This window comes from Molothrus aeneus, chromosome 2 (genome assembly GCF_037042795.1).
Source record: "Molothrus aeneus isolate 106 chromosome 2, BPBGC_Maene_1.0, whole genome shotgun sequence".
NCBI lineage: Eukaryota > Metazoa > Chordata > Aves > Passeriformes > Icteridae > Molothrus > Molothrus aeneus.
The window spans coordinates 10,566,367-10,592,024 of record NC_089647.1 but is presented as its reverse complement, the minus strand read 5'-3'; the positions used below and the strand labels follow the sequence as shown (position 1 = coordinate 10,592,024).

General features: G+C 39.4%; 1 protein-coding gene across 1 annotated transcript in view; it reads left to right on the top strand.

Moving 5' to 3' along the window:
- The first annotated feature begins 9,722 nt into the window (after positions 1-9,722).
- SAMSN1 (SAM domain, SH3 domain and nuclear localization signals 1) overlaps positions 9,723-25,658 on the top strand; it is a 55,694-nt gene continuing 39,758 nt past the window's right edge. Inside the window, exons 1-3 of the mRNA XM_066568461.1 lie at positions 9,723-9,783; positions 12,690-12,813; positions 14,079-14,425. Coding sequence (XP_066424558.1) covers positions 9,781-9,783; positions 12,690-12,813; positions 14,079-14,425 — 474 coding nt within the window. The 5' untranslated portion in view covers positions 9,723-9,780. The remainder of the gene's footprint in view (positions 9,784-12,689; positions 12,814-14,078; positions 14,426-25,658) is intronic.

Here is a 25,658-nt window from a genome sequence, read left to right as displayed (position 1 = left end):
ATCCCACAACTGTTTAGCTGCACCCTCTTCTTCAGGAAACCCTTCAGCACCTGCATGACTGAGGATTTTGGGGTCCCAGATTTTGTGCTCTTTCCCTTCTGCTGATCATTGTCACAGATTAGACAACCCCTGCTCTATTATAACCATTGCTCATCAACTTCTCTCTACTGGGTTTTTAATGGATAAAATGAAGCATATTAACCTTTATTCAAAGATTTGTTTTCCCCTCTAATCTATTCTTCAAGTTGTCCTCTATGAACTGCTGACCACAGATGGAAGCTTGAATTAGGACTAAACCTTGATGTAAATGTGCAAAAAAAGCTCAAGGTTTACTGGGGCTTTTTGCACATTCAGGGTCCTGGGGATGGTATGTTCCTATGTAGCTCTTTGGTTCAATCCCTTATCATGTCACCAAACTTAAGGCAATAATTCTAAAAGTTGTAAGACACTTCAGATCATGTCTAAAGGAGAGCATCTCTTCTTTTCTTTCTGATGGGTCCCTTGGATTCCAGCATGAATTCTTCTCTTCAAAAAGAAACTTGAGTCACGTATTCTTGCAGAATGGAGCCTCAGATGCTTTCAGAGCTTTGTGTGGCATGTGGGAGTATATGACTGGGTGAATGAGACAAGTAACTCCAATTAAAGCCAGTGGGGATAATACAGCTAAATCCCTGTGCCCTGCTTTGAAGAATTAGTTTGAAAATACCCATATTTGATTAAACACACTTTAACTTTTTCATTCTGACTTTCAGCTAATGGTAAATTCTTTTAATTCTTTTAGATCCATCCAGAAGTCCATGTCTGAAAATGAAGCATTTGGTTAGTAGCTGCTTAAATCATCTACTGTTTACTTGCTAATCTCAGAGATCCAACTTTTAATTAAGGGTCTGGTTTGTTTTACAGCTGTTGGAGCAAATGCAAAGGAAAGGAAAAAATAGAATTAAGCTATCAATATATTCTCCCCTCTTCCCTGCTTGCCACACACACATGTGTAGGTAGATATTGAAAATAAACTGGTTAAATATAGAAACCACATTGAGATGAAGAACATGTTATGGGACAACATTAGAAATACTCAGCATGTCCCGTGTTTCTTTTAATCATTTCAATAAAACCCTGACATGTCTCTGATCTAAGAAAATTCAGGTCCCTGCCCTTTCCTGTTTTAAACTACTTTGTGAGAATTTTCACAAACAAGATCACCCAGAAGGAAATTCAGGGGTTTTGTTAAACCCATCCTGACACTGTGTATTGTTATCTACACTTGTGTTTCAATGGGTTCTATCTTGTAAATACTCTATAGGAAATAATCATCAACTTCTTAAAAGTAAAATTTCCTGGATTTTTTTTTTTTTCAGTGAGAGCTTCCTGTTATCATGCTTTCATTTATTCTTTGGAGTTTTGGTTCAGTTGTTGTATCTAGTCCTTGCTGAGTACAAAGGCTATTGTATGTGGCTGTAATGATGTGGCTCTTTTCCACAACATGTCTCAGATAGATGAAAGCTCCCCTGTGTTAAGGCTTCACTCTGCAGCCCTGCACGGGGAACACTTCATGCAGGACAGCAAACAGGCTGTAATGAATTCCCTGCACCTGACAGGATCAACAAGAGCTTTCACAAAGAAAATTTTCTGAGTGAAACCCAGCATTAAATAAAACTCAACAAAACAAAACCAAACAAATCCAGAAAGCACAAACCCCAAATAGCTGTCTGCATGTTGTGAAGCATGGGCCCTCTGAAGTTCACTGAAAGAGCAGGAGAATGGCCATCTCCTTCTCAGAGCCAGCCTAGTTCAGCCAGCCAGGCTGAGACAGTCCAAGCCTTGGAGTCCACAGGGCATCCCTATGGGCATCTTGGATGCTATTCCTTGCAAACACTCTAGCTTGGTAATGATAGACTTAAATAATAACAATAATCATACAATTAATAAAATGTGCAATATATAATACAGTAATTATACAATTCCTGGAAGCAAGAGCAAGTTACAGATAATCTACGGGATCCTAGGTCTTAGATCCAGGGTTAAGATAACAATCATTCTGATCATGTTTTAACAGTGTTAAATGAGGTATTAGACCACAGCAAAAGATAAAACTTGAAGTCTGACCATAATAAATACCATCCATCCATCATCCATCCATCTTCCTATATTGCAAAATCATCAGTTCATTCCTATGTCTGAGCAGATGCTTCAGTGTTCTGCAAGCTTGTTTGATTTGCATGCTGATGCTATTTTTATAGAATTTCCTGTTATTTCACGGGTTTGCTATGAATTCAGGTGACTGCTCTCTGTGCTTTTACTTTAGACAGGAAAAATGTGAATGGCACACTTTGGCAGGGTTCCAGGAAGCCAGAGAATGATTCCTACATCAGAAGGCACTGCCAGCTTGAAGGTAATTGCTAAACATATTTCAGCTGATTTTGCATTTTCAGCAAAGTATTTAAAAAGGCATCTTGGAAAATTTCTCATTTTTCACCAATAATAGAGCTAAAAAGATTGTCAGGTCCTTTAGAGATTTATTTTGTCCTCAAGAGGGGTAAAAGATGTTAGAATAAAGCTTATCTTAAAACTGGGAAGATAAGAACACACTCTGTGACCCATTCACTCTGTAGTCCATGAGCCAAAAGAGACTTTCCCTGCAGTAAATTGCCAGAGTTGTGTTGTATAGGGTTTGCCAGCTGCAGTAATCCATGTTTCCTGGGTATTTTACACAGCTTCAGATATCCAACAGGAAAAGGGTGCAACTTTTCTCAGAAGAAACTTTTTGTGGCAGGTGCAATAGAGAGATGGCCAAATTTTAGATGCAAGTACTCTGTCTGATTCTCTTTCTAAACCTGTTCTGACTAACTTTATTAAAACAACCTTACAGCTAATATTAGGAAGTTGCTAATGACACTGCTTAAGAGTGCACCAATATAGATTCATTAAAATAACATTGAGTATTAACAAGTGAGTGGTTACCTCACCTATTTAAACACAAACTGGACTTTAAAAATCAACATCCTTTGATAGTCTGCTGATGTTGCTTCCAGGAATGGAATTTATATTTGTACTTTTAAAAGTTAAGGTAGAACTCCTACTGTTGTTTAATCAGACCAAACCAGACAAGAAGCAGAAGCAGAAACCAAGATATGTGAGATTAAAGTGAAAGTATGTCTTGTTCTCAATTTAAACTAAAAAATTTGGAATTTCTCCTGCACAAATGGTCTAGAGATCATCCACTGATAGGAGATTCCACTATTACATGGATATGTCAAGTAAAGCAATGGACAGGGCACCAGCTTTCCTTCTGAATTTAGTTCAGCTCACTACTTGAAGTTACACTCTTGAGTGTTTGAAAATAGATCTGAAATTGCAATACATTTTGTATTTGCCCATCTATGGACAAATTTGGTTTCTTGAACCAGAACCAGAAATAAGAGATGACAGGAAGATTGAGAGGAATTCTTGTACTGAACTAGTGAGGGGAAAAGGGACCTTCAGTAAATGACATTCAGTAAATGTCATTGACTTGCAAGGAACAGGTTCTAATGATAGGTGAAGGAAATATTGGGTGTTTCCCTCCTGACAAGTCTTTAACCAAAACCATTTTGGAATGATTCTTCCAATGATACTCCAGAGGGTACTGGATTGGAAGTGGGGAGAGGCTGATGAGAAAGTAGAACTTTTTGACCTTCCTACAAAGTCTTTTCTACTCCAGGCATTTTTTACCCTTTTAAATATCCAAAGCATGCAAAAGAAGCAGTGCACATTTTAAAAGCTGACAAGTGTTGTAATTGAAGGGCAGGGGCCCAGAGGGAACAGGAAGCAAAGCTGGCAGCTAAATAAAAATCTCCCTTTCCCCTACTGCAGTAAAATTATTTCAAGGGAAGTCCCCTTCACACAGTGGTGAAAACCTTTGCAAGGAGATTTACAGTGTATTGCTATCGATCAAGATAATTCGTCACTATTGATCAAACTTTTCTCTTAGCAGAGATAATCCTTCAAGGTCTTCAAGTCTATTGCATAAAATGAATTTCTGTTAGATTTTAAAAGCTATGTATGGTGGTCACCATAGACTTCTCTGCTTACTTCTGACCTGTCTCAAATCTCACTGAAATAACTGTAGAGACATCCATAGACCCTGGTAGCCCTTGGATGAAGCCCTTGATGGCAGCATGTGTATTATTACATCTACAAACCCAAGCTTTCCAGGATGAAAATGCAGTGAGCACATACATATCCCACAGACACAATAGTGGAAAACATCTGCCTTTGCTCACAAGGCCAAACCCAAATAATCAGCACAAGATCTGCCAGCCTAAAAGCATCACTGTTGAAAAGTTGACTGTGGAAGTCACAGTCATTGGGCTTCCATGAAAGATTATGGAAACAAACAGGGAAGAGCCAAAACCTCTCAGAGCCAGTGGATGTAATTTCTCCACTGCTCCTAATTCATTCCACAGGAGGGTCACTGCTATCTGTTGGCAGACTTAGGAAGACAAGAACACTGCAGCTCTATTTGAAGTTCATTTATATATTTTGCATGGGGGTTTTTGTGTGTTTGTTGGGTTTCTTGTTTTTGTTTTGTCTTGTTGTAATTGTTGTTTGGTTGGGTTTTTACACAAACACTTTATTCCATAATTCAGTGGGCTGCAGAGCTGATCTAAGCAAAATGTAAGAGCACTGTGGGTGCAGGATATTATGGCTAACAAAAGGCATTGTGGTTTGGGGGGGGCACTGAGGTTTGCTTTAATAACTTGCTGGTTTAATTTGGGTTTGAACAATATTATGCCAAAAGCAGTGTCACTGTATATAGGCTGTCAGGTTAAGGGCTTTCTATGTTGCCTCACAATTGTTTGTGATTCAGCTGCAAACAGCTACTCAGTAATAGTATTTTGGATTAGACTGTAAGAGGAATTTGGAGCAAAGAGCTGAACACTGCAGGATTGAATTTCCAGAGTAAGCTCACAGAGTGTAGGGATGTGATGTACAGAGATGCCTGCAGGAGATGGAAACAGGACCAGAAAGAACCCAGTTATGTTAATCTGGTGTTGCATGAGCACCGTTCAACATGAGTTATGGTGCTCCTGGAAGTCCAGTTAGCTATATGATGAAATAAACAACCAAATTGTCAGATGCCAGGCCCTCCGTGACTTCAGGGAGATTTGTAGGTGCTTAAGACAAAATCTGGATCAGGATTTTATGTGCCTCTTTGAATATAAATTTTAATAATCACATTCAGGCACTTTTTCCATGTGATAGCTAAAGAATCTAAGTCACAGAATTGTTCCTTGAATTACTCTTTCTTTTCCTGTTAATAGTAGGGAATGCAATCAGTCTTGCCTGCATACAGTCAGTTTTTGTGGATCTATATGTTAAGTAAGCTGTCCTTTTGCAAACAGGAGAACTACTGATGCAGTAAGGTATTCCACAGAAGCAATAAAAATGCCAAATTAGGATTAATGATGAAAAAAACCCAAAACATTCCTGCTGTTTTCTAGTGACTTGAGAAAATGTGATGTGATTAGCAGATATTTTTCTTCATTTTTTTTTCTCCCTGCAATGTCTGAGTGATCCTGATATCTGTTCTCATGTAATCTAATCACTAGGGCTGTCCTACAGTTGCACAGTGGTGGGTGCTTTGCCTTAAGACTGGGAGTAAAAGTAAATCTTTCAAAGTAAGCTTGCTTAAAATATTTTTTCCAGACTTGTTTGACCTATTATTGCTCATTGTTATAGTGAAGGTTAATACTCTTCCCATCCAAACATTCATTTATTGCAAGAGATGGAAGGATGTTCATCCTTTGAAAGCAATTTCTAATCTAATCTAAATTAAACAGATTTCAGTTGAAAAGATCATTTTTGCCCTTCATTTTTTGTATGAATATTCTAGACTTTGCTGCTGTAAATGAGCAGGGCAAGAGGAAAGTCACAGTGGGGTTCTGGGTTAGTAAACTGAGGACTGAGTACAGAAGAAGAAATAAGCATGAATGAGTTTTCTTTCTGTAAGTCAGTTTGCCAATTTGTTCTGCAGTCTCACTTCAAAGCAGTTTAATGTAAAATGTGTGCTTAAATGATATAAGATTAACTTCACAGAGTCAAAATGTCAGCTCAAAACATCAAGTGCAATTCAAATGATATTCCTCATTAAAACATAAAGCAGGACATTTTAAAGCATGTTTTCTCTTTTTTGGTCATAATTCACAGAAGATAATATTATTGCTGATGGAATACATTTGCTCCAAGGAAAGAAGATAGAAGAAACAACATGTCAGGTGAAACAACTACTCTTTTTTTTTCAGAATCTAAATTTTCATTCAAATAAAATTTCATTTCTTGTTTCCATTCAGCATTTACCCAGCCTAAACTTCATACTCAGTATGCCTCTGTATTTTAGAAGCTGATTTTAAAAGAAGACTGTGGTGACTTCCAAAGTTGTTCATGATTTTTTTATGCAGGCCATATGGATTTCATTGCCTAGAAAACCTCTTCCTTCCCTGAGTGAATACATTTCTGCTAAATTGATGTGCTAGAACTGTGTCTGGCAAGATCTGAGTGTTTAGGTCTGACTTGCATGATCCATACAGGCATATGTATCCTAATGCTCTCTGAATTTCTATCAGCATATACCATATCTCTTCTTCCTACATCTGTACTGGTCATCCCACTGGCATGAGGAATTAACAAATTCTGATCACTGGGTTTGCATAATCATAGCAACAACATAAAATTAGGTAACAGCCCATCAGCTGTGAGGAGAAAGACGGGTAGCTCTGGAATTGGAATGACTGGTGTTTGGGTTTTATTTCACTTCCAGTCCATTTTTTCCTCTGATAATATTTTACTTCAGTTCCTATCTGTAGCAAACCAGCTTAGCTCTGCTGATTTCACAGGACATAACAGTTTACCCAGTTTGGGACTAAAAATGTGTAACAAACCTGTATACATGTGTGTGTTCTAAATGAGGAATGATTACAATAAAATTATTTAGAACCTGAAAATCTATTAAATTTTCCTTTGCAGAAAAGTTTTAAATTCAAGGTGAGTAGCATTAAACTTCAGAAAAAGCTCCAAGCTGAGCTTCCTCTGTTGTTTCTATACAATGTCAGGAGTCCTTTTAGATGTTTAGGTTAAAACCAAGAAAAAAATGTACATTTATCACCCTCGAGGCATCTGAGATAAGACAGGGAACTGTGAAGACACAATGTTTAGGCAGTGCTCAGCTCCAGTGTAGGTCAAAGTCGAGATGTGGGTTAAAAAAAGAGTCAAATGATCTGTATATTGGGGGACAGAAAATTTCCATATTGGAAACCAAGGAAAGTCACTGTGTCCCAGGTTCCTCCTGCTTTCCCTCAGGGTTTTATCTGTCTCTGCACTGTTAGTTTGTTCTCATGATTATCTCCTCTCCCAGCTGACAAAAGAGTATCTGAGGAGGAAGGAAAGGAGAAAAGAACTCTTTTTCTTTTGCATCTCTCATTGTCTTTGATTTCTTTCTCTCATTCTCTAAGTATTGTGGAGAAAGATTATTCTTTGATTTCCTACAATAGTTCTTCCCTTAGTGTGAGGGATCTCTGGCTCTGTCCCTATCCTGCCATGACAGCTTTTGGACTGGCTCCTGGTAAAGGTTCAGGAGGTCATTGCCCAGACATGACAGACCATGGAAGTGAAAAGGGAGTAAGGCTTATGTTTGCTTTAAGTATAAGTTCCCATAAAATTTCTTTAAAACTTTTCCCCATGAATTATTTGCTCCATTTTAGAAGCAAAGTCCTTTTTTTGACTTCTCAAAGCATTAGAAGACTTTTTTCAGATGCATGAATGATGAACTATAGGGTCTTTGGTCCCTCCAAACTTTGGTATCAGTTTAAGACCTATTGCACTTGTTTTACAAAAAATTCAAGTTTAGTGGAATTATTTTGAATTTTAGTGATTGATACCTCATGTCTTCATTATCATATATCATCATTGATACAGTTCTCTTTAAAGCTTCCAAATTAGTCTGATTATATCTGTTTTCATTTGCTGCACTACATTATGCACACAAACAAGGAAATGCTGAAAGAACAGCATTATGGAGGAAGCTCTTTTTCTGCAAAATCAGCACAAATGAGTGTGCTCATGAAGCGCCGGTCTGCTGATGCACACAGCATGGGGAACAGACAGGAGGAATTAGAAGTCTGCATGCAATTGCACAACTGCAGCCTCAGGATCACAAAACTGGCTGGGATAGCTCACACAACTCAGCTGTCCCAGAAACTCCAGGGAATTACAGGCTGCTACTCCCAGGAACGTGATGGAGCAATGGGCACAAACTGAGATACAGGAAATTTCACTGAACATAAAGAAAGCGCTCTTCTGGTATAAGAAGAGTGGTCAGACACTGATGAAGCTTCCTAGAGAGGATATGAGAAGTTCATCTTTGGAGATATTCCTGTCAGGAGATGGACCAATGCAACTTGCTCTGGTGACCAGTTCTGAGCAGGGAGCTACACTAGACAATCCCCAAAAGTGCATTCCTACCTCAGCTGCTCTAAGGGAGTTTGTGATTCTGTGTGCCATGGAAGAGGCAAATTTACAAGCAGGAGTAAATAGAACAGATGAACACCTTAGATTTTTTTTCTTCTAGTTCAAGAAAAAAAAAAAAGGGAAAGCAAATAAGTTTCCCTGAGTGCTTCACAAAAAGCTTTAATCCTTATCCATTTCCTAAATTGACATTCATTCATTCCATTCATTCTGTAAGTGCAGGAAAATGGGGCTTAAAACAGAAGTACAGGTTGAGGGATATAGCATGAGCACTGCTGCAATAATTGTACCTTTCCATAAAAAGTGCCTTTATTTTCTGCATTTATTTTTTGTACCTTTGTTCTTATTTACTTGTGTCTAGCAGGGCTCCCTTGATGGCTGGAAGCCTCTGTAGCATATTGGGAAGGACATAAAATACCAAGTAACGCAGTCTTTGGGCTAATACATTTTCAAAAATGTTTCATGCCTCATTTCTCACGTAAATTCATAGGTTGCATTCAGCCTTCACCGTGTCATTCATATTCATGAAGGAAAAAAGGCCAGTGTTCATCACTTTCCTGCTGAGCTGGAGGCACTGCCAGGCTTGGCCCCTAGGGACTGCAGCAGTGCCCCAAGGAAGGTGTATTCCCCTGCAGTTCCTCTCCTGAGGACACTCTGACCAACAATTGGCTTATGGGCAGATGATCAAAGTGTAAATAGTCTTGTCTTTGTTCTAAGGATCGTCCCATTTTCTCCACACTGCTAATCCCGTTCAAACTCACACCCTTGGTGCCCAACATCCCAGGAAAAATTAGGTGAACTAAGCAAGACCCTTTTTAGAACTGCATTAGTGATGCTCCTCAGCTGGAGGGCTGCTGCTGAGGGAAGTCTTCTCTGGCTTTCCTGTTCACTGAGCAAGGAAAGCCAAGATCTAGGATGAGATCCAAAGATCCCACACTATAATGCACAGCTCTGCCATGGTACTGCTTTCACTGTGATGTCTCCAAGATGTTACTGAGTCCCAGATAACTGAGGAAATCAAGACAGTACAATACCAAAACAATTTCAATGTGTGGCAGCTGGTGTGTGTCAGTCTTTTACTTTCATATCCACACAGTACTGGCCTGAAAAACTGCTGAGCTCTTCGCTATATTTAATTACATGATGCTAATAATGCTTATTCATCTTATGTAAGTTGTAATTTTTTTTTATATTACTTTTCTTACTATCTAGGTGATAAACTATGAGCAATGGATTCCACCGCGAGTTCACAATCCAGGTGTACCTGGTAACAGTGAAATGGTGAGCAGCCATGAAAATTGTAAATTTCTTTCACTTGCAGCTGGGAAGAACAGGCTGGTTTTTCCTGTGCTATATTTTCCTTCTCCAAAAGCTGAAAGATCTTTATCCATATCCTTGTTATTTATCTTGATATCTCTTTGTCTTCTGTAGAATACCTTATTATTGCTCTGCTATTAATCATTCTATTTCTTTATCATTTAGAGAATATTGTATTATTGCTGTGATTCCCAAGACAGAATCTGCCTGTTATCTTAGGCTGCTTAGTTTACTTTGCACTCATTTTAAGCCAGTTGGAGTACCAGACCAACATCATGGGAATATCTAAAGGTCAGATATATATGGGCAGGATCACAGGAAAGTCTGCACAATACTTCTTTATACACTGGCTGGCCATGGCTTTATCAACATTTTTTAAAAGAAAATTTATCCAAATTTGGTGTGTCTTACAGAACTCTTAAACAGAGCAAGAAGTTGTCTTTCATCACACACTATTTTCATATTAATTATGTTCAGCCATGTTATTACTGAAGCTTCCCAAACATTTTTAAGGTACCATAACAATTAGCACTGTGGACACAGTAAACACACACTAATATTTATCTTCTCACTATTACTCTGTACTCTGAATTTAAGTGCATTGGTTGTCATGATTAAATCATTGCACTTCTTTGGGGAAGGCAAAGCAGTTGAAGAAAAATCACAGAGATTAGACTGTGCCATGACTAAATTCTTTATACTGAGAAGTGACATGCTGTGCAAGTAGTTTTATTGAAATTAATGCAGTTACACCCAGGAAAGAGAGTGCTCAACAGGACTGAGATTGCAGGAATCTGACCAGCAGTGTTTTACACTTAGCTTCCAAATTGCTGTGGTGCTGTCACCAGGTTAATCCTCATAACATCTCACTGTGCAAAGATTTCTAAGGTATTTAAAATACCTTTGTAGAAACTGGAAACAGTTTATCAGACATAATTTAGGTCTTTCTTCTGTAATGCATTTCAGAATGCATTTTTAAAATGTATATTTTTTGTGCTTAAGTATTTTTGCACACTTCATGCAAATTATTTGCAACTAAAGGGCAGCGTGTGATTTATTTTTTATACGATTCATTTTGATTTGTGAGGTCACATGATTTTTTCATCACTAAAGCCCATTAAGTAGGGATATCAATAATATTCTTGGTTCTTGTTCATGCAGGAATTCTTTCCTTATAGATAGCTTTGCTATAGATCGGGGCAAAGCACAGTTCACCTGATTGTCTGGTTTCTACACCAAAGAATGTTTGGATAGGCAGATAAAAATCCATATTTTAATGCCTAGGTAAGTCAAAATAAAATACTGTAAATTTAAAGGCTGTCTCACCACCAGCTGATACTGCACAAGCTTTTTTTCCCATGAAAGAGAGTTACTGCATTTATTATTTAAGCACTTATGACTTTTCCCTAACAATGGACTCCATGAAATGAGTGCTTTTAAGGAAAAGAGGATTAGAGTTTGCCATTAATGAAATTATCTGAATAGATTATCTTCCATTTATCTTGATGTCTCCATGATGGAAATCCCAGATCATAAATCAAAGTCATCATGTTGCTTTTGTGTCGTTACTTACAAGTGAACAAATTATTATTGCTACAAGAGATCTAATATGAGAGCAATATTAGCATTTTAAACCACTGTGATTTATTTTGCAAAGACATCTCACAATGAGAGACTGAAAATTGAAAATCTCAGTTTCTCTTGTTAGCTGAGGTAAAAATGCATTCCTGCTATCTTGAATTTGGAAGAGGATAGAAATCTACACACAGGTGAAGGACAGGAAAAGGACAGCAGAACAGTTGGTGCTGACGAAATGATGTCCGCACTGTGTCCTATAGGGGGTCTACCTGGGCTCACATCCTCTCTGGTGGACCAACCAGAAGCTGGAGGTCATCAGCTGAACTTCTGGAAAATGTCTTTTGTTTTAATTTCATCTGTAATAAGTTCAGGCTGCGGCACTTTGAGACCAAAGTGCAGCTTTCAGGTATAGCTGTGAAATTCCCCGCAAAGTTAAGACACTAATGAAGCCACGACTTACCAGGGACACTGGAGACATGAAATGGTCTCAACTCTCTGGCTTCCTGCTCTGCTCCTGTGGTGGATTCCCAGTTTCCAGAACACTGCAGATCTCATGAAATATAGCTTGCTGCTGAGAAGGAGGGAGTCTAAAGCCAAGTGCTATCCACTGTGGGAGCTTTTGCATTATTGTGATTAAAGAAGGAGGACTCCTAGGGTCCTGTCCTCAAGGAAAGAAGTCAGCATAGGCTCCATCAGCATCAGTGAGATTTATATCACCCATGAAGGTAGCCCTGAAAGGTGTATCTAGACACATAATAAAAACAGCAACAACAATAACAATAATAGTAATAATAATAGTAATAATAGCAGTAATAATAATAATAATAATTTACATAACTAAGATTATTTTATCATAACAGTGCCTGAAAGAATAAAGCGGTTTCAGATTTTTTGGGCTGTGTACATTATTTCACTTGGTCCTGTACTGACTACAAGCAGGACCAAGTGAAATAAACAAAATATATGTTTATTTCACTTGGTCCTGCTTGTATTCAGTAATGCTCAGGTACTCAAGAAAACTAATATGCAAATAGCAATATGAACACTGGCCTAAGTTTGATGTTTCTTGTGAGCTGCCTTTTCCCCTTTTTTTACCTATTAGTCTGAAGCAAGGAAAAGCCTAACTTTCAAAGCATTGTGTCAATGATCAGTTCTTTGAATCCAACACTTTGTCATTCTCAAGATAAATATCATGTTACCCTTAGTTTTTTATTTTTCAGGATTATTTTAATGTCTTTCTTGTTTTGTTTTGGGTTTTTTGGTTTTTTTTTTTTTTTTTTTTTTTTTGGCAGGGTACAGAACCAGACAATAAAGCTGAGTCCAGGGGAACATTAAAAAGATTGCAGAAATTGGTCCGAACAAAGAAAACAAGTACACAAAGCTTGGAGGATGTCAAGCACGTTCTGGTTCCCCTCAGTAAGTACAGCATCACATCAGCATTTCCCAACATTTGGCAAATGACACTGGATTGAACATAACTGTAAACAATCCTGTCCTGGTCTGTCATTCACCACCCACAATTTTCAACCCCCAACTGAGATGTTACTGTGATACCACTCCAGCTCTGACTTCCTCATGGTGTGAAAACCTGTTTCCTGTCACTCTAGCTGGAGTTTTGTAACAGTAGATCTCGCAAGTGGGGATTTTAGGTAAATAGACTTGTATAACAGCAGGGTCTCCGTGCTAGGGACACTTTGGGTTTTCTAGTTTTGTATCACGTTTCGGGTCAGAAAGGCAAAATTCACAAATGGGAAGATGATTTCCAGTGCTAATCCATGGGTCAGCAGCATCTACGAGTGCAGGAAAGTCTGATGTATGACAAACAAGTCAGTCTCTCATCATACCTGAGTGCCCAGGGCTGTAACACACAGGAATTCTGAACTGATTCTGGCCTCAGCTGATTTTCTGGAGTTTCCTATGGATCTCTGGTCTGACTGTGCAACAGTTCTTCCTCTGAACTTGTTTTGCCAACATTATTTTAACAGGGCGTGCATCGCTTGTACAATGCACTTGTTTGTATGATTATTTATAATCCAGCATTAGCAAAATGAATTTAAACTGTCTGTTGAACTACTGCTCCAGCCAAATCACTGCCTGGGCTGAAACACGTGAGGAAATAGGGATTTTTGTAACACCACATACATACAAGGGGTGGGAGAGCAATTGTCCAGAAAGCTTCCTGAACTTTTCCAGCTCAACTCATGCTGTCTGAAACTATCAGCAATATGACATTCACTTGGCAAATTTTCATGGGCAGAACTAATAAAATTTTCCACACCTTTGAGGGAACAAGATGAATATATCAAATGGAGAATAATTCTCACTTTTGGCTCAGATGCCTGACCCAGTAAAAAATCCTTTCCATCTCCCTAATTATCATAATTACTTGGTTTTGGTTTTGTTAGGGGTTTGTTTGTTTGTGGGGGTTTTTTTGGTATGCATGTATGAGTTTTGTTTTGGTTTTTTTGTTTGTTTGTTTTGGTTTGTTTTGGGTTTTTTTGGTGGGAGATTTTTGTTGTTAATTTCTTTAAATGGAGTCCTTGACTTCTCCATTATTTAGTGGGAAAGGTAGCTATTAAGTTTAAAAAAAAAAGTGTGCTACTTTCTCTATGAATTGCAACATACTATAACAAATATTTGCATTTTTAAAGATACCTTAGAAGATGCTTATCTCTCTGAAGAGGATGAAGAAGCATTAACTTCTTGCATGAAGCTGACAAAGCCTCAGGAAAAGAAGACATGGAAAGATAACACAAGAAGAAAAGAAGAGCCTGAGACCAGGACAGATTTTATTTCTGCATCTCTGGGCCGCTCATACACTTCCAGACTTAATAACATAGGAACTATTTCAATTCATTCTGAAACAGAATTTCACTTGTGGAGTGACTGGAAGCCATTTCCTGACAACCAGCTCTGTCCTTGTGACTTTTTAATTTCAAAAATAGAGGAATGGGAAAACTGTACTTGCTCTTCTCATCAGCCACATCTTACATATTCCCTAACAGATATGGATCTACAGTACTCCTGGGTAAGTGGAAGTGGTTTCTTTTGTGCTGATATGCATAAAAATTGGAAACTTTTTGCTCTGATTCAGCATTAAAGAGATACTGTCATCTTCCATGTGGTTATGAAATGCTATAAACCAAATTTAGATTTCAGGTAAATGGATGTGAATGCATTGTTCAGGCTAACAGCAGGGCTTCATATAGCCCTGGGTAGTTCATTTTTAACGATGCAGACATCAGCAGCTTAGAGATGGAAGGCTCTAGGCTATTCTGTTTCTCATCAGCACAGTCATGTTTTTTGGTTTTTTCATCTGTACTATACTCATCCTCTCAGGCTTAGAAAACTTTCTGGAAGTCTGGGCTAAGTCAGTAAGAGACAATGAAGCCAATGGACTTGGAGCAGGCTCCTAGAGGTCACTGCAATACTAGTAAAGGACACTGGAGTTATTTAGGCAAATGTCAGAGGTTGCAGAGGTGTCTGTGTTGCTATCTTCTTGGTCAGCTTAGCTGGTGGAGCCTATTTTTGCAATTACCCATGTGGCAGCAAGAAGATTCTAGAGACAGAAACAAAGAAGCAGAGTTTAACCTTGTTCTGAAATTATCTTCCTGGGCAGATCTCTTGAGGAGGTTTTTGTGGTTTAATTGCAGGCTTTTTTAAAAAGGGATATTCAAAACTAGAAGAGCAAAACCAAGAGAAACTCTTTTTGGTGATATATACAAAATACAGACACTACAACAAAGATTTTCTCCCTCTCCTCACTGGGCACATCAGGTCTTCTGGCACTCCACATAGTGGTGAACACATGGAAGGTGACTGGTAGAATCAAATACTTTAGGGAAGCAGTAAAAAACAGCCACTTTTCCCTTTCTGCCTGTTCCCTCTACAGTGCTCCAGGGACAGAGCTGTCTCTCACTGTGGAATAAGACCAGCTCCCAGGAAAGTACAGCCAAACCACAGGAGGTGAGACACCTGCTGAAACCTGAGCCAGCTGAGTGTTCAAATGTAGGGCTGAGCAACCACAGCCAGAGATGAGAGAGTATCCTGCTGAGAGCAGCAAGATCTCAGAGTGCCCATATAGCATTAGAGAGGTAATAGATGGGGGTCTGTACAGCAGCCATATTTCTGAATTCATGGAGGAGATAATTCAGCTCCTTTCCAATGACACAGTAGCTGACATACCTGAAATGTGGGATTTATCCAGCTGTAGATTTTCCTACAAAACAGAGTCTGAAACTGACTGGTGGACAATTAGAAAGGAAGGAAACTACCCTAAAAAAAGCTGAGGGAGATGCATCAAAGAAACCCTGGACAGCCCCAGCCCTGCACACTCCCAGGGAGAGCATCTGCAGACCGATCTGTGGGACAGAAAGTTGGCAGAAATGGGCTGGGAGCTGTGAACAAAGGCTGTGGTCTGTCAGAGGAGTCCCCCTGCATGCCAGGAAACAGGAGTCTCTGCAGAGAGTGAATTGTGTCAGGGATGCTGGCCTCCATCATCTGCCTGGCTCCTTTATGCAAGCAGCTGTCAGCATCCCAAATAAAGGCTGAAGTCCCAGGTAAAAACAGTAATAGGGATGTTGGTCAGATTTATGAGAACATAAGTGTCAGTCCAAATAATTTTATTTCATTTTGTCACAAACAGGCTGTTAATGTTCCCTACCCTGGTGAGATTTGTCCTACCCATGTTACTATTAAGTGCCAGCAAGGGGTTTAGTGCTTTTTTTTCCTGAGTTGTTTATTTTGCCATCTGCCGTCCTGACGGGCTCTCTGACTTTAATGTATCTCTGTGGGCTTAGTGCCTTTAGATTTAGGTTACAGCCAATGGCAAGACATCTCATTCTTTGCCTCTGCATTCTACCAACTGGCTCAGCTGAAGATTACAAAGGCTGGATTTTCAGTTTTGCTGTTTAAGGATCAAAAAGCGGACACTGGTGGTTTTGCTATGAGAGGATCAGACAGAGGGGGTGGTGCAGATGTTCTTTCTGATGTTGATTTACTTATTAGAGTAAAAGCAATATATTCCATAATACTCTTCCCTGTTCTGTGAGAAAGAAGGTATGGTTTCATTTTCTTGACTTGGTAACTCCTCTGTTGTGTCTGCTTCAGCAAGTTGTGCAGGAGATAGCTGGGGATGAGCTATCAAAATGCTTGTTGGTATGTCCCAAATTGAGACTATACTGGTAGATGCAAGACTCTGCTATTCCTTCAGCAAACTGCTGCTGATCTGGCTTGGGGGACAGACAAATATCTAGATCAGACAAATATTATCCAGACGTATCTCAGCAATGCATGCAAAGCTGATCAAACCTGGCTTTTATTATAGCTTGAATGGCAGATAGTGAATTAAGCACTGCTCTCCTGTAATCACAAGGAAAGACCTGGATCTCTCCATGGGAGATTGCTGTTTAGAGAGACAAAATATGAGTTATCCTAATTCCCTTCCTCCAATTTCTTCCCTTGATACCTTTATTCCTTGACTCCTTCCTTTCTTCTGCCCCAGCACTTTTCACAGCTTCCCTTATGATGCTTCATTTTGCCAGAGGTCAGCTAGGTAAGGACTGTGAGAACAGACTCCAAAAACCATATCCATCTTCAGCTCCATCAGGCTCCTCCAGCCACTCTTCTCCAGCCTCCCCCATTTAAGCCCTCAGTAACCACCTGCATTAGCTGGACAGCCTCTGGCACAGGGATATTGCAGACCATCCACATTTCACCCATCCTGCCATGGTGCACCCATTAGATTCTTTGTGCAGAGTTAACTTAACCACTGGTCTCATACATATATATATGTGTGTATATATATATATATATATTTATATATACATATATATATGTGTGTGTGTATATATATATCTATATATGTTATCATTCAGCTTTTTTAAAATATAATTAGTGGTTGGCCAAAATTTTGCTAGAGGCAACATAAAGCATTGCTTTTTTTGGTGTGTCAAGCTTGCCATGTGAAATTATTGTTACTGGTATTCTTTCCAGTGACATGTAATTTATAAATACTTCTTCCTAAGAAAGTGGAAGAGTACATTTAAAAAATACAGTGTACTTGAGGGAAAAAAAAAGAAAAATATTCTTGCATGTTTGGATAAAGTAACTACTATGCTGCATATTTTTCTATTATCACAAAGTATATTGGGGATATCTGGGCTGATGTTTGTGATGTTATGAATCATCTTAAAAGCAGGCAGAGGATGGAAGAAAAGATGGTCCAGACACCACTTTAACAACCACTTGACCCTAATGGGAAAGGTTATTGGATTTTTATACTTCTTTTTATTCCTCAGGCTTAGCCCTGCAGAAAACAGTTAAGCTGTCTGTCTCAGACTAGTTTTTTCTTTTTTTTGTGTGTGTTTACTAAAAGCTGCCCTTCTGTCATTTGTATGCTAAGATACTCAGTACCCCAAGAAAGTAGTATACTTAGAAGTGCCATGTCCATATGACTTTTATAGAAGCTCTTTCAGCTTTCTGTTGCTTTTTCTCAATCTGTGCAATTGCATAAGACTTTTGCAACCTCATGAGGCAGGAAAAATCTACAGTCAGAAGGCTGTAAACTACAGGAGCTTGCTAGGCTTGAATGGACCTGAAAGGCACAGTGGAGCACAGTGAGGTCACAGCTGAGGTCCTCTTCACAAAAGGGTTCCCAGACTATCCTGGACAGTCTGAGACACAGAGAAGAAAAGCAGATGAGTCCTTTTCTACATCACTGGCTGACCCATCCACTTTCCCAATATCTGTGAAATATGGAAGATGCATTTGTAGAATCACACAGGCCTCCTTTACAGGAAAAGGAGAGGAGACAACATCCTCTGTTGGAGGCAAATCAGCAGAGAGTTACTGGAAGTGGGTTTCTCTTCTTCACACCTCTTAGCAGCATGGTTAAGTTTTACAGAAGAAGGATTTAGTCATTGATACCATAAGAATGTTTTTTTGGTGCAACCTGTGTGTGGCATTCAGTGAGAATGAAGTATGAGGGACATTCCCCAAGACTAAAAAGACCTGGCATTTTGATGAGGAGAAAGAAAAAAAAGTGTAAAGGTACTGCAGAGGAAGATACATTTTCTCTCCTATTTTCAGGTTTAGAGGAGATTAGAAATCTTTGATTGACTTCTCCCTGATATGAATGCGTTGCATTGTGGTGGAATTGAACAATAAGTTTGGGGAAACTGCAAAAGACTTTATGCCAATTCCTGTGTTCATTTTCTCCATGTTCCTCTCAGGAAAGTGTTGTGATCTGATCAGGATTATGTTTGCCCTGCTGTTACTGGCCAAGGTTTTCTGCCATTTCAGTGACCTCATGGCTTTTTCCTTTCCTCCTGGTCTGGCTTGCTTCCTAGTCAGACAAGCCATTTCCCAGCATCTCCCTTTCACCCTTAGGAGACATGGCTACTTTGACACTCATTTTTTTGATGAAGAAACACTCTAATTGTCAACGCTGGTTTTGTACATTTCCTTACTCCAACTTTTCCTGACACGTTGTGCATGTGTTCTGGCTGCTGGATGCCCCATCACAGCCTTGCTTCCTTGCTGTGGTTGCTCTTACCCTGCCCTCTGCACTTCCTCTGATCATTTTGGTTCTCAAAAACATGCTGCATATTGCCTGGAGGTTTATGCAGGTGTGGGGTGTCTGTGATACCAGGGACTGATCTCTGCTCCCTAGACTGGTTGGAGAGGGGAGGAAGGGTATGGACAGCTGGTAATGAACAGACAGGGCAGAGTGCTCTTCTCCAGTAAAATGTGCTCCAAAGCTCAAAGTTGTATTTGCACTGCCCAGAGAATTGCTGTGGGAAGATTTCTGCTCCATTTCAGCTGGCAGTTTCTGCTGCACACCAGAATGCTGTGGGCTTTAATGGACTTTCTGACTGCTCAATTTTCTTAAGCAATTTGACTGTTTTCTGCAGTTTTTCCTTTCTTCAGCTAATGTCTTTCTGTTGAGAGACACCTGAACATGCCTTAGAAGAGCTTTCTCAATTGCATTTTGAATCCTCATTTGGCACAAATATAGCACTAAAAAGAATGCCTGGAAAGCCCCAAATTGCTTTTCTGAGACACCAATTTTCAGCTGCTCTGGTCACTCTGGCTGCTTTACTGTCACTAATAAGTGGTCCTTTTAAAAGCTATGGCTCTTGTTCCTATTTCAGTGACAAGGTAGGAAGCCAGATCCTCACCAAGTATAAATCTATTTTCTATGGGTGTTAGAGAGTCCTGCTCAGCTGTAGCCAAGCTGAGGCCCAAAGTCTTTGCCCAGAGAGGAGATAAAGGGCAGCTGGAAAGAGGCAGTAAACAAAACCAATCAAGACCATGATATGCATGTTCAGGTGACAAGCTGTGGCTAAGACACAAAAACAGGATTTGTTTCCTAAGATATGAAACTGTCCCCAGCTGCTTCTCTTTCATCCTGTCATGTCTTCATTTACAAGGCCCTCAACAGGTTTCCTGTTGCTTTTTATAACATTCTGGCTAATTTCGGTGCTCTCCCCACTGTTCCACCAGCTCAGCCCTTCTCCTTCTGCATTCAGCACCTCTCTTGCAAGGTAAAGAGACAGCTAGAAACACCCCCAGACTGAAGACATGAGATAGACAAAAAGAAACAGTGCTACAAAGGCACTCATCTTTCCCCTGTTCAAACCCTGTTCCAGAACCTTGTGAAAACTTATTTTGAATTTTAAGATTTGTGAGTGGGTAGGGATTGTGATTTATGCAAATCTATTGTAGTAAAGTGCTGGTGACATTTGAATGGCTTTGTTTTTTAAACTGATGAAAAGACAAGAGCCACAACTAAAGTTTCAGTGTTTACTTTTCCTGGAAAGATGAAGAAAAATATGGATTCAGAAAAAAAAAGACACAAATACTAGTGAACTAAAGACCACTCTTCATGCTTTGGAGTATGTAGAGTTTTACTTTTTCCACTGTCACAAGAACCTTTATTCAAGAAACAGTTAGAGCAACAAGTTGGTAAACATTACAGGGCCTGCTTCAGTTAAATACAAAAAGTGAGAGAAAATTACCTCTTAAAGTGCAAGGCTTCTCACAAGCTTTGTTCTGGGAAGACAGGAAACTGGGAGGGTGTCCAGCCTCTCTAAAGATGCACCATTGCACTGTGCTGATTGCAAATATCTGTCAGCACCATTCCACTTCCCACAGTGATTTTTGCTATTTCTTGCATAGTAATGTGAAAAATTTGGTGTCCTCATCTGTGATGACTTTGACCATGCAGTCTTAAAACAGGTTTTAAAAAACGTGAAAAATCTGATGCTGTTGTTCTTCACTATGGTAACTCTTGCCCTATTTTTTATTTTTAATACCTGACTAGAATTTTCATAGCTCTATAGGGAATGATATCATACTTTCCATTAATCGGCATGTATACCTAACTCTACCAAAAAGCTTCTCAAAATTTTTGTGCCACAAACTTCTGGGTTGTTTAGTGAAGTTGGATTGCTAGTACTTGCTAGTATATATGAGGCAGAATGATAATGAAGTGAATTTATTTGCACTAAAAGATATTTTAAAGTACCACAATATTTTTAATATTGTTGCAGATAACTGCAGAAGAACATTGTTATTCACCTCAGCAGATTTCATGGGTTTGCTTCTGACATAGCTGCTAGGTCCTGCAGAGCTACAGCTGGAGAGAGAAATGAAAGATTTTGGATTACTGTCATGAATGTAGTATGAAAGGCAATGTGATCATTGAAATAGCAGGGAAAACTGTGCATTTCCTAGACTTACTCTTTGTAAATGGCATACGACTTCTCAATAGAAAAAGTGCTACCTGCTTCATGAAACATGATTAAGAGTCAAAATATAATTAAGCTAAGTGAAGTTGTTGGTAACAAGCTGTCTAGTGAAAGGATGACTTCCGGCTAGCCCACTTTAGAATTGCCAAAATGATGCACTTTTGCATACTGAAGGAAATAGATTGCATTGCCTGTCTGCTGCTTCATTTACCTTGTCTGTGACAATTTCATCCTTATGTGGATCTGCTATCAGTCCAGTATAAAGGACATTCTTCTTGTTGTTTTTTATTTTAAAAAAATGTTTTTAAGGCTATCATTTCTTCCCATGCACCATACAAAGCAAAGGAAAAAAAAAAAAAAGAAAAATACACATTACTCTGCTTGATCAGTGCTCCTGCTCAATGAATCAGCTACTCCAGGCTGTGTTTTCATGCTGTGTTGTGCTAATGTATTAGCTCCTGGTGCTAGCAGGGATACCTTGACCAATGAAACCATCAGGCAACTTTTACAATTTTTACAGTGCAGTTTATCTCCTCACACAAAGTAATGCAGCTTTACTTCTGTGTAGATTCACTTTTGAAACATAAATATTTTCTAGATCTTGTGCTTGTTGAGTTGGTGACAAGCTTCCCATCTGTAGCCAAAATGTTTAATCTTCACTGTGCTTGCAGTAGCTCAGTGCACTCTGAGTGTGCTCATCTTCATGCAGGAAAACAAAGAAACTTTGCTTCAGATTTCCTCAGAATCCCTAATGAAATTAAAATTAGCGTGCTAATTAGGTAAGGATTTTGAGGCTTTGGTAAGGAAGCCATGGCTGAAGATGACTCAAGGATCCTCACTGACCTTAAGTTACAGGAATAGTTAAGTGGTGGCTGGCAGTGCACACCACAATGCCTGATACTCCTTGTCCTCTCCTCTAGCTGACTCAAATGGCTCTTCTTTTGGGGACATCAATTTTCTGGAACTTCTGAGATGGCTCAGAACCTGGTTATGTTTTCTTGCTTCTTTTGTGAGTTTAGATTAAGTTTGTATTCTCTTTGGTAAGTCACTTTTGTATCATTTAAAGTGCTCCCTAAAGCCTATTTGTGAAATAAGCTTTTCATAAATCAGAAGAAATTAGTTCTGTTTACATCTCCCTCACACAGAAGTGAAGGGAAAGTCACATGATATCAGTGCTCAGCAATGGCACAAATGGAAGAGTGAGGATTTTCAGTGCCAGAAAGGTACCAAGGTTTCCAGGGCTGCAGCATTATTATAATGAATGTGTTTCAAAGCCCTTTAAAAGAAGCCCTTCTGCTGTGACATTCTCCAAAAGCAGGGCATGTCTTGCATAATTCCAAACTTGTTTTTAGAAACTGAAATTTTAATGTGAAAACTGTGTGTTCATCCAGCTTGGAAAAAATACTTGTGGGTGAAATGAACAAGAGTAGGCCCTGAAAAATAAGACTGGAAATGAAACAATGAACACAGAGTGGACACACCTGTAATTCTGCTATTTAAGTACTCTCAGATATATGGACAGATCATTGGAAGACAAAGACCAAGCCTTTTCAGAAAAAAATGGGCAGTGATTTGTATCTGAGTATTCACTTTTATTTTGAAAGGAATTCACCTCTGGTAATGAAATTTCTGGACCATTTTTCTGTAGACGTTTAATTGATTGCAGAAGTTCACCTTCCTTAATACATAAGGAAAGCAAATTGGAAACTTGAGCATAACATAATTCTTACTGGAAGTGCTTACACTCCAATCCATTTGAAAAAATCTGGCTGAATAATTTTTGCAGAAGAACCAAATTAATTAGGTTAAATGACGTGAAACTTCTTTTTCACTTCTACTTACAGCTTACCTTTGATAGCATAGCACAAGAAATGATGACAAACAGTGTGTGGGAAGTAGGAAAATCAGGAGTTCAGATAGTTTAAGATCATGAGACAGAAACTCTTGCAGCTATCTTGAGGGTTTCTATATTTAGTTCTAGATTGTGTAAGTGTTTTAATACCTAGATTTCCTGCTTCACATTTATGCTTCAACATAATTCCCCTAAGAATTATGGCATGATAGTATTCAGATTTTCCAGTCTGAAAGACTGAAATCAAACTCCCCAAACTTTTCTTGCACCTATATTTGCTCAAATTTTCTGCACAACTAATCCCAGGGTCACACCCTGAGAATTACATGCAGTCAATGATCAATTGCAAAGTAAATAACTTTTAACACAATTTCTTAGTGCTCCCCTGAACTAGAAGGCCAAAATAAATTCTTACTCCACTTCCTTATAGCAGCATAGGTTATTTAAACTAATGAATCATGATCCAGTGATTAAGGATGTAGATAATGCAGATTCAACTCCCTGCACTACTACAGACCTCTTGTGTGAAATTAGACAAATCTCTTCACTTGTCTGCCTCAGGCTTCATTTGCAAAATGAGGATGGTGTGTTCCTGTACACATCAGCTGGCTGTGTACGAGCAAGAATACATATTCCAGCCTGTGCCCTAGAAGGGCAGCAGTTCAAACACTTTATTTGCAGGGCCTGACACTGTCATTCAGATTCATAGTTTGCACTAAATTAGACAGACATTCAGTAGAGAAAAGGTGGTAAATGTTAAAGCTGTCTTATTAAAACTACACTATGAAACACACATGTAGGGGTGAGAATCATGTATCACAGATAGCAATAATTCTGCCCTTCCTTGGCAGAAAGAAAAGTTTGTTTTCTTCCTCTAATGGGTTTGGGTGTGTATTGTACATAAAGGTGCTGATTTTTAGGGGTTTAGGTATTATTTCTACCTCTAGGGGTGTCTGAACACAAAGATATTTCAAAGGTTCTTGTGAACTTTCTCCTCACAAGCCAGAGGAGAATAATATCAATGTTTCTCTCCACCAGTCTCTACATATAATAAAAAAACCCCAAAAACTTGTAAGCTAGAAGGCCTAAATCCAGCTTTCAGAGTTTCCTCCTGGAGTGAGACTCCTCTCCAGTTTGCTGTCTGTAGCTCAGTAGCATTTAGCAGATTATGGAGCTGTTTGCAGGAAAGGTTTTGCTGCCTTTTCATCAGCTTCTGCTTTCTGTAGCAGCAGTAAGGCTGCAAAGAAAACCACACAAAATAATATATGTGATAGAAGAAAACAACTATCACATAAATGAGAATAAATGGAAAAAAATGTTCTCTAGAGAAGAGGTATGCAAAGTGAGACAAAAACTGTGGGAAGTGAGAGGGGAAAGAGTTGGATAATAGAATGGAAAAAGGTAAAGATTGGTGGGAGGAATAGGGAAGAAAAGAGAGAAGTTTGTGAAAAGGCAAAGCATTACGCTCTTTCTACAAAGCACAGCTTTGGAGACAGCTTTCCATTTCCATTCCCTTGTCTCCCCAAAGACAAGTTACTGACACATAAGTAATTACCTTAAACATACTGAGCACTGTGACTGTCCCTGTGAGTGCCTTTAGCCTACAGCCCGAGATAAAGCATGTTATCTAAAACCCTTGATGAAATAAATTTATGTGACTGTGCTTCACTTCATCTGGTGGATGGGCTAAGAGCAAGCCCCCACCATGCTAGTGAGGCTCAGCTGACCTGGGGCAGCTTAGTCAGCTGTGACCATGCAGCCACAGCCTGAAGCATCCCATGAAATCCTGAGTGGGGCAAAAGGAGCAGTGGCCATGACCAGCACATCAGCAATCACCTTGCCAGTCCTCAGTGCCAAAATCCAGCAGGAAAAGCATCTCCTCTCCTTTGTCAGGGAGCCCAGCATGGCTGTAGCTTTCCTACCCTCCCTCACTCCTGCCCTGGAGCAAGCAGCTGAGGGATCCAGGTAACCTACACCTGCCAGACCAGCACAGAGCATGAGCCAGGCTGCCCTACACTGAGGTTCACACCTGGAAGTAAGAGAAAATCAGCCTCTCAAGTCTCATTCCCAGTGTGTATGATTTGGCAGGTCTGCTGATGGAGCTATTCTAAACCACTTCCTGCCAGATTTTGAAGGTATTGCCATTAATGTTAGCACCTGAAATAAGATTTGCTATAGAAGCCCACAGCTCTGGTACAGAGCGTGAGGAGGAGAGGAGGGAAGGGATGATGAAGGTAGCAAACGATCACCTTTTCTCAATGATGAAGACTCTGTGTCTCTGCTGGCTATCAGTCAGGTATCACATCATTTAAATAGGTAGACGTAGATTTTTAAAACAAATTACAAGTAAAAGTGTCTTGTCTCTCTCTGTCCCTTCCAAATTAGGATTTTCACTCACTTTAAATCATGTTAAAGGAGAAAGGGAGAACAACATTTTCCACTAGAATCAGAATGAAATCTAAGCCCTGTAAGGGATGTGCAGTGTGCTGTGTTATTCCTTTTCCTGTTAGCCTTTGCATAGCAGTCCTAACACCGTGATGGCACAGCAATGTGACACTCTGACACCAGTGAAGAAATTCAGCAGGAGATGTTTACTGGGAAAAGATGGTTTCAACTGCAGAGTGTTCTGACAGCAGGCTGGCATTAGAGTTAATCAG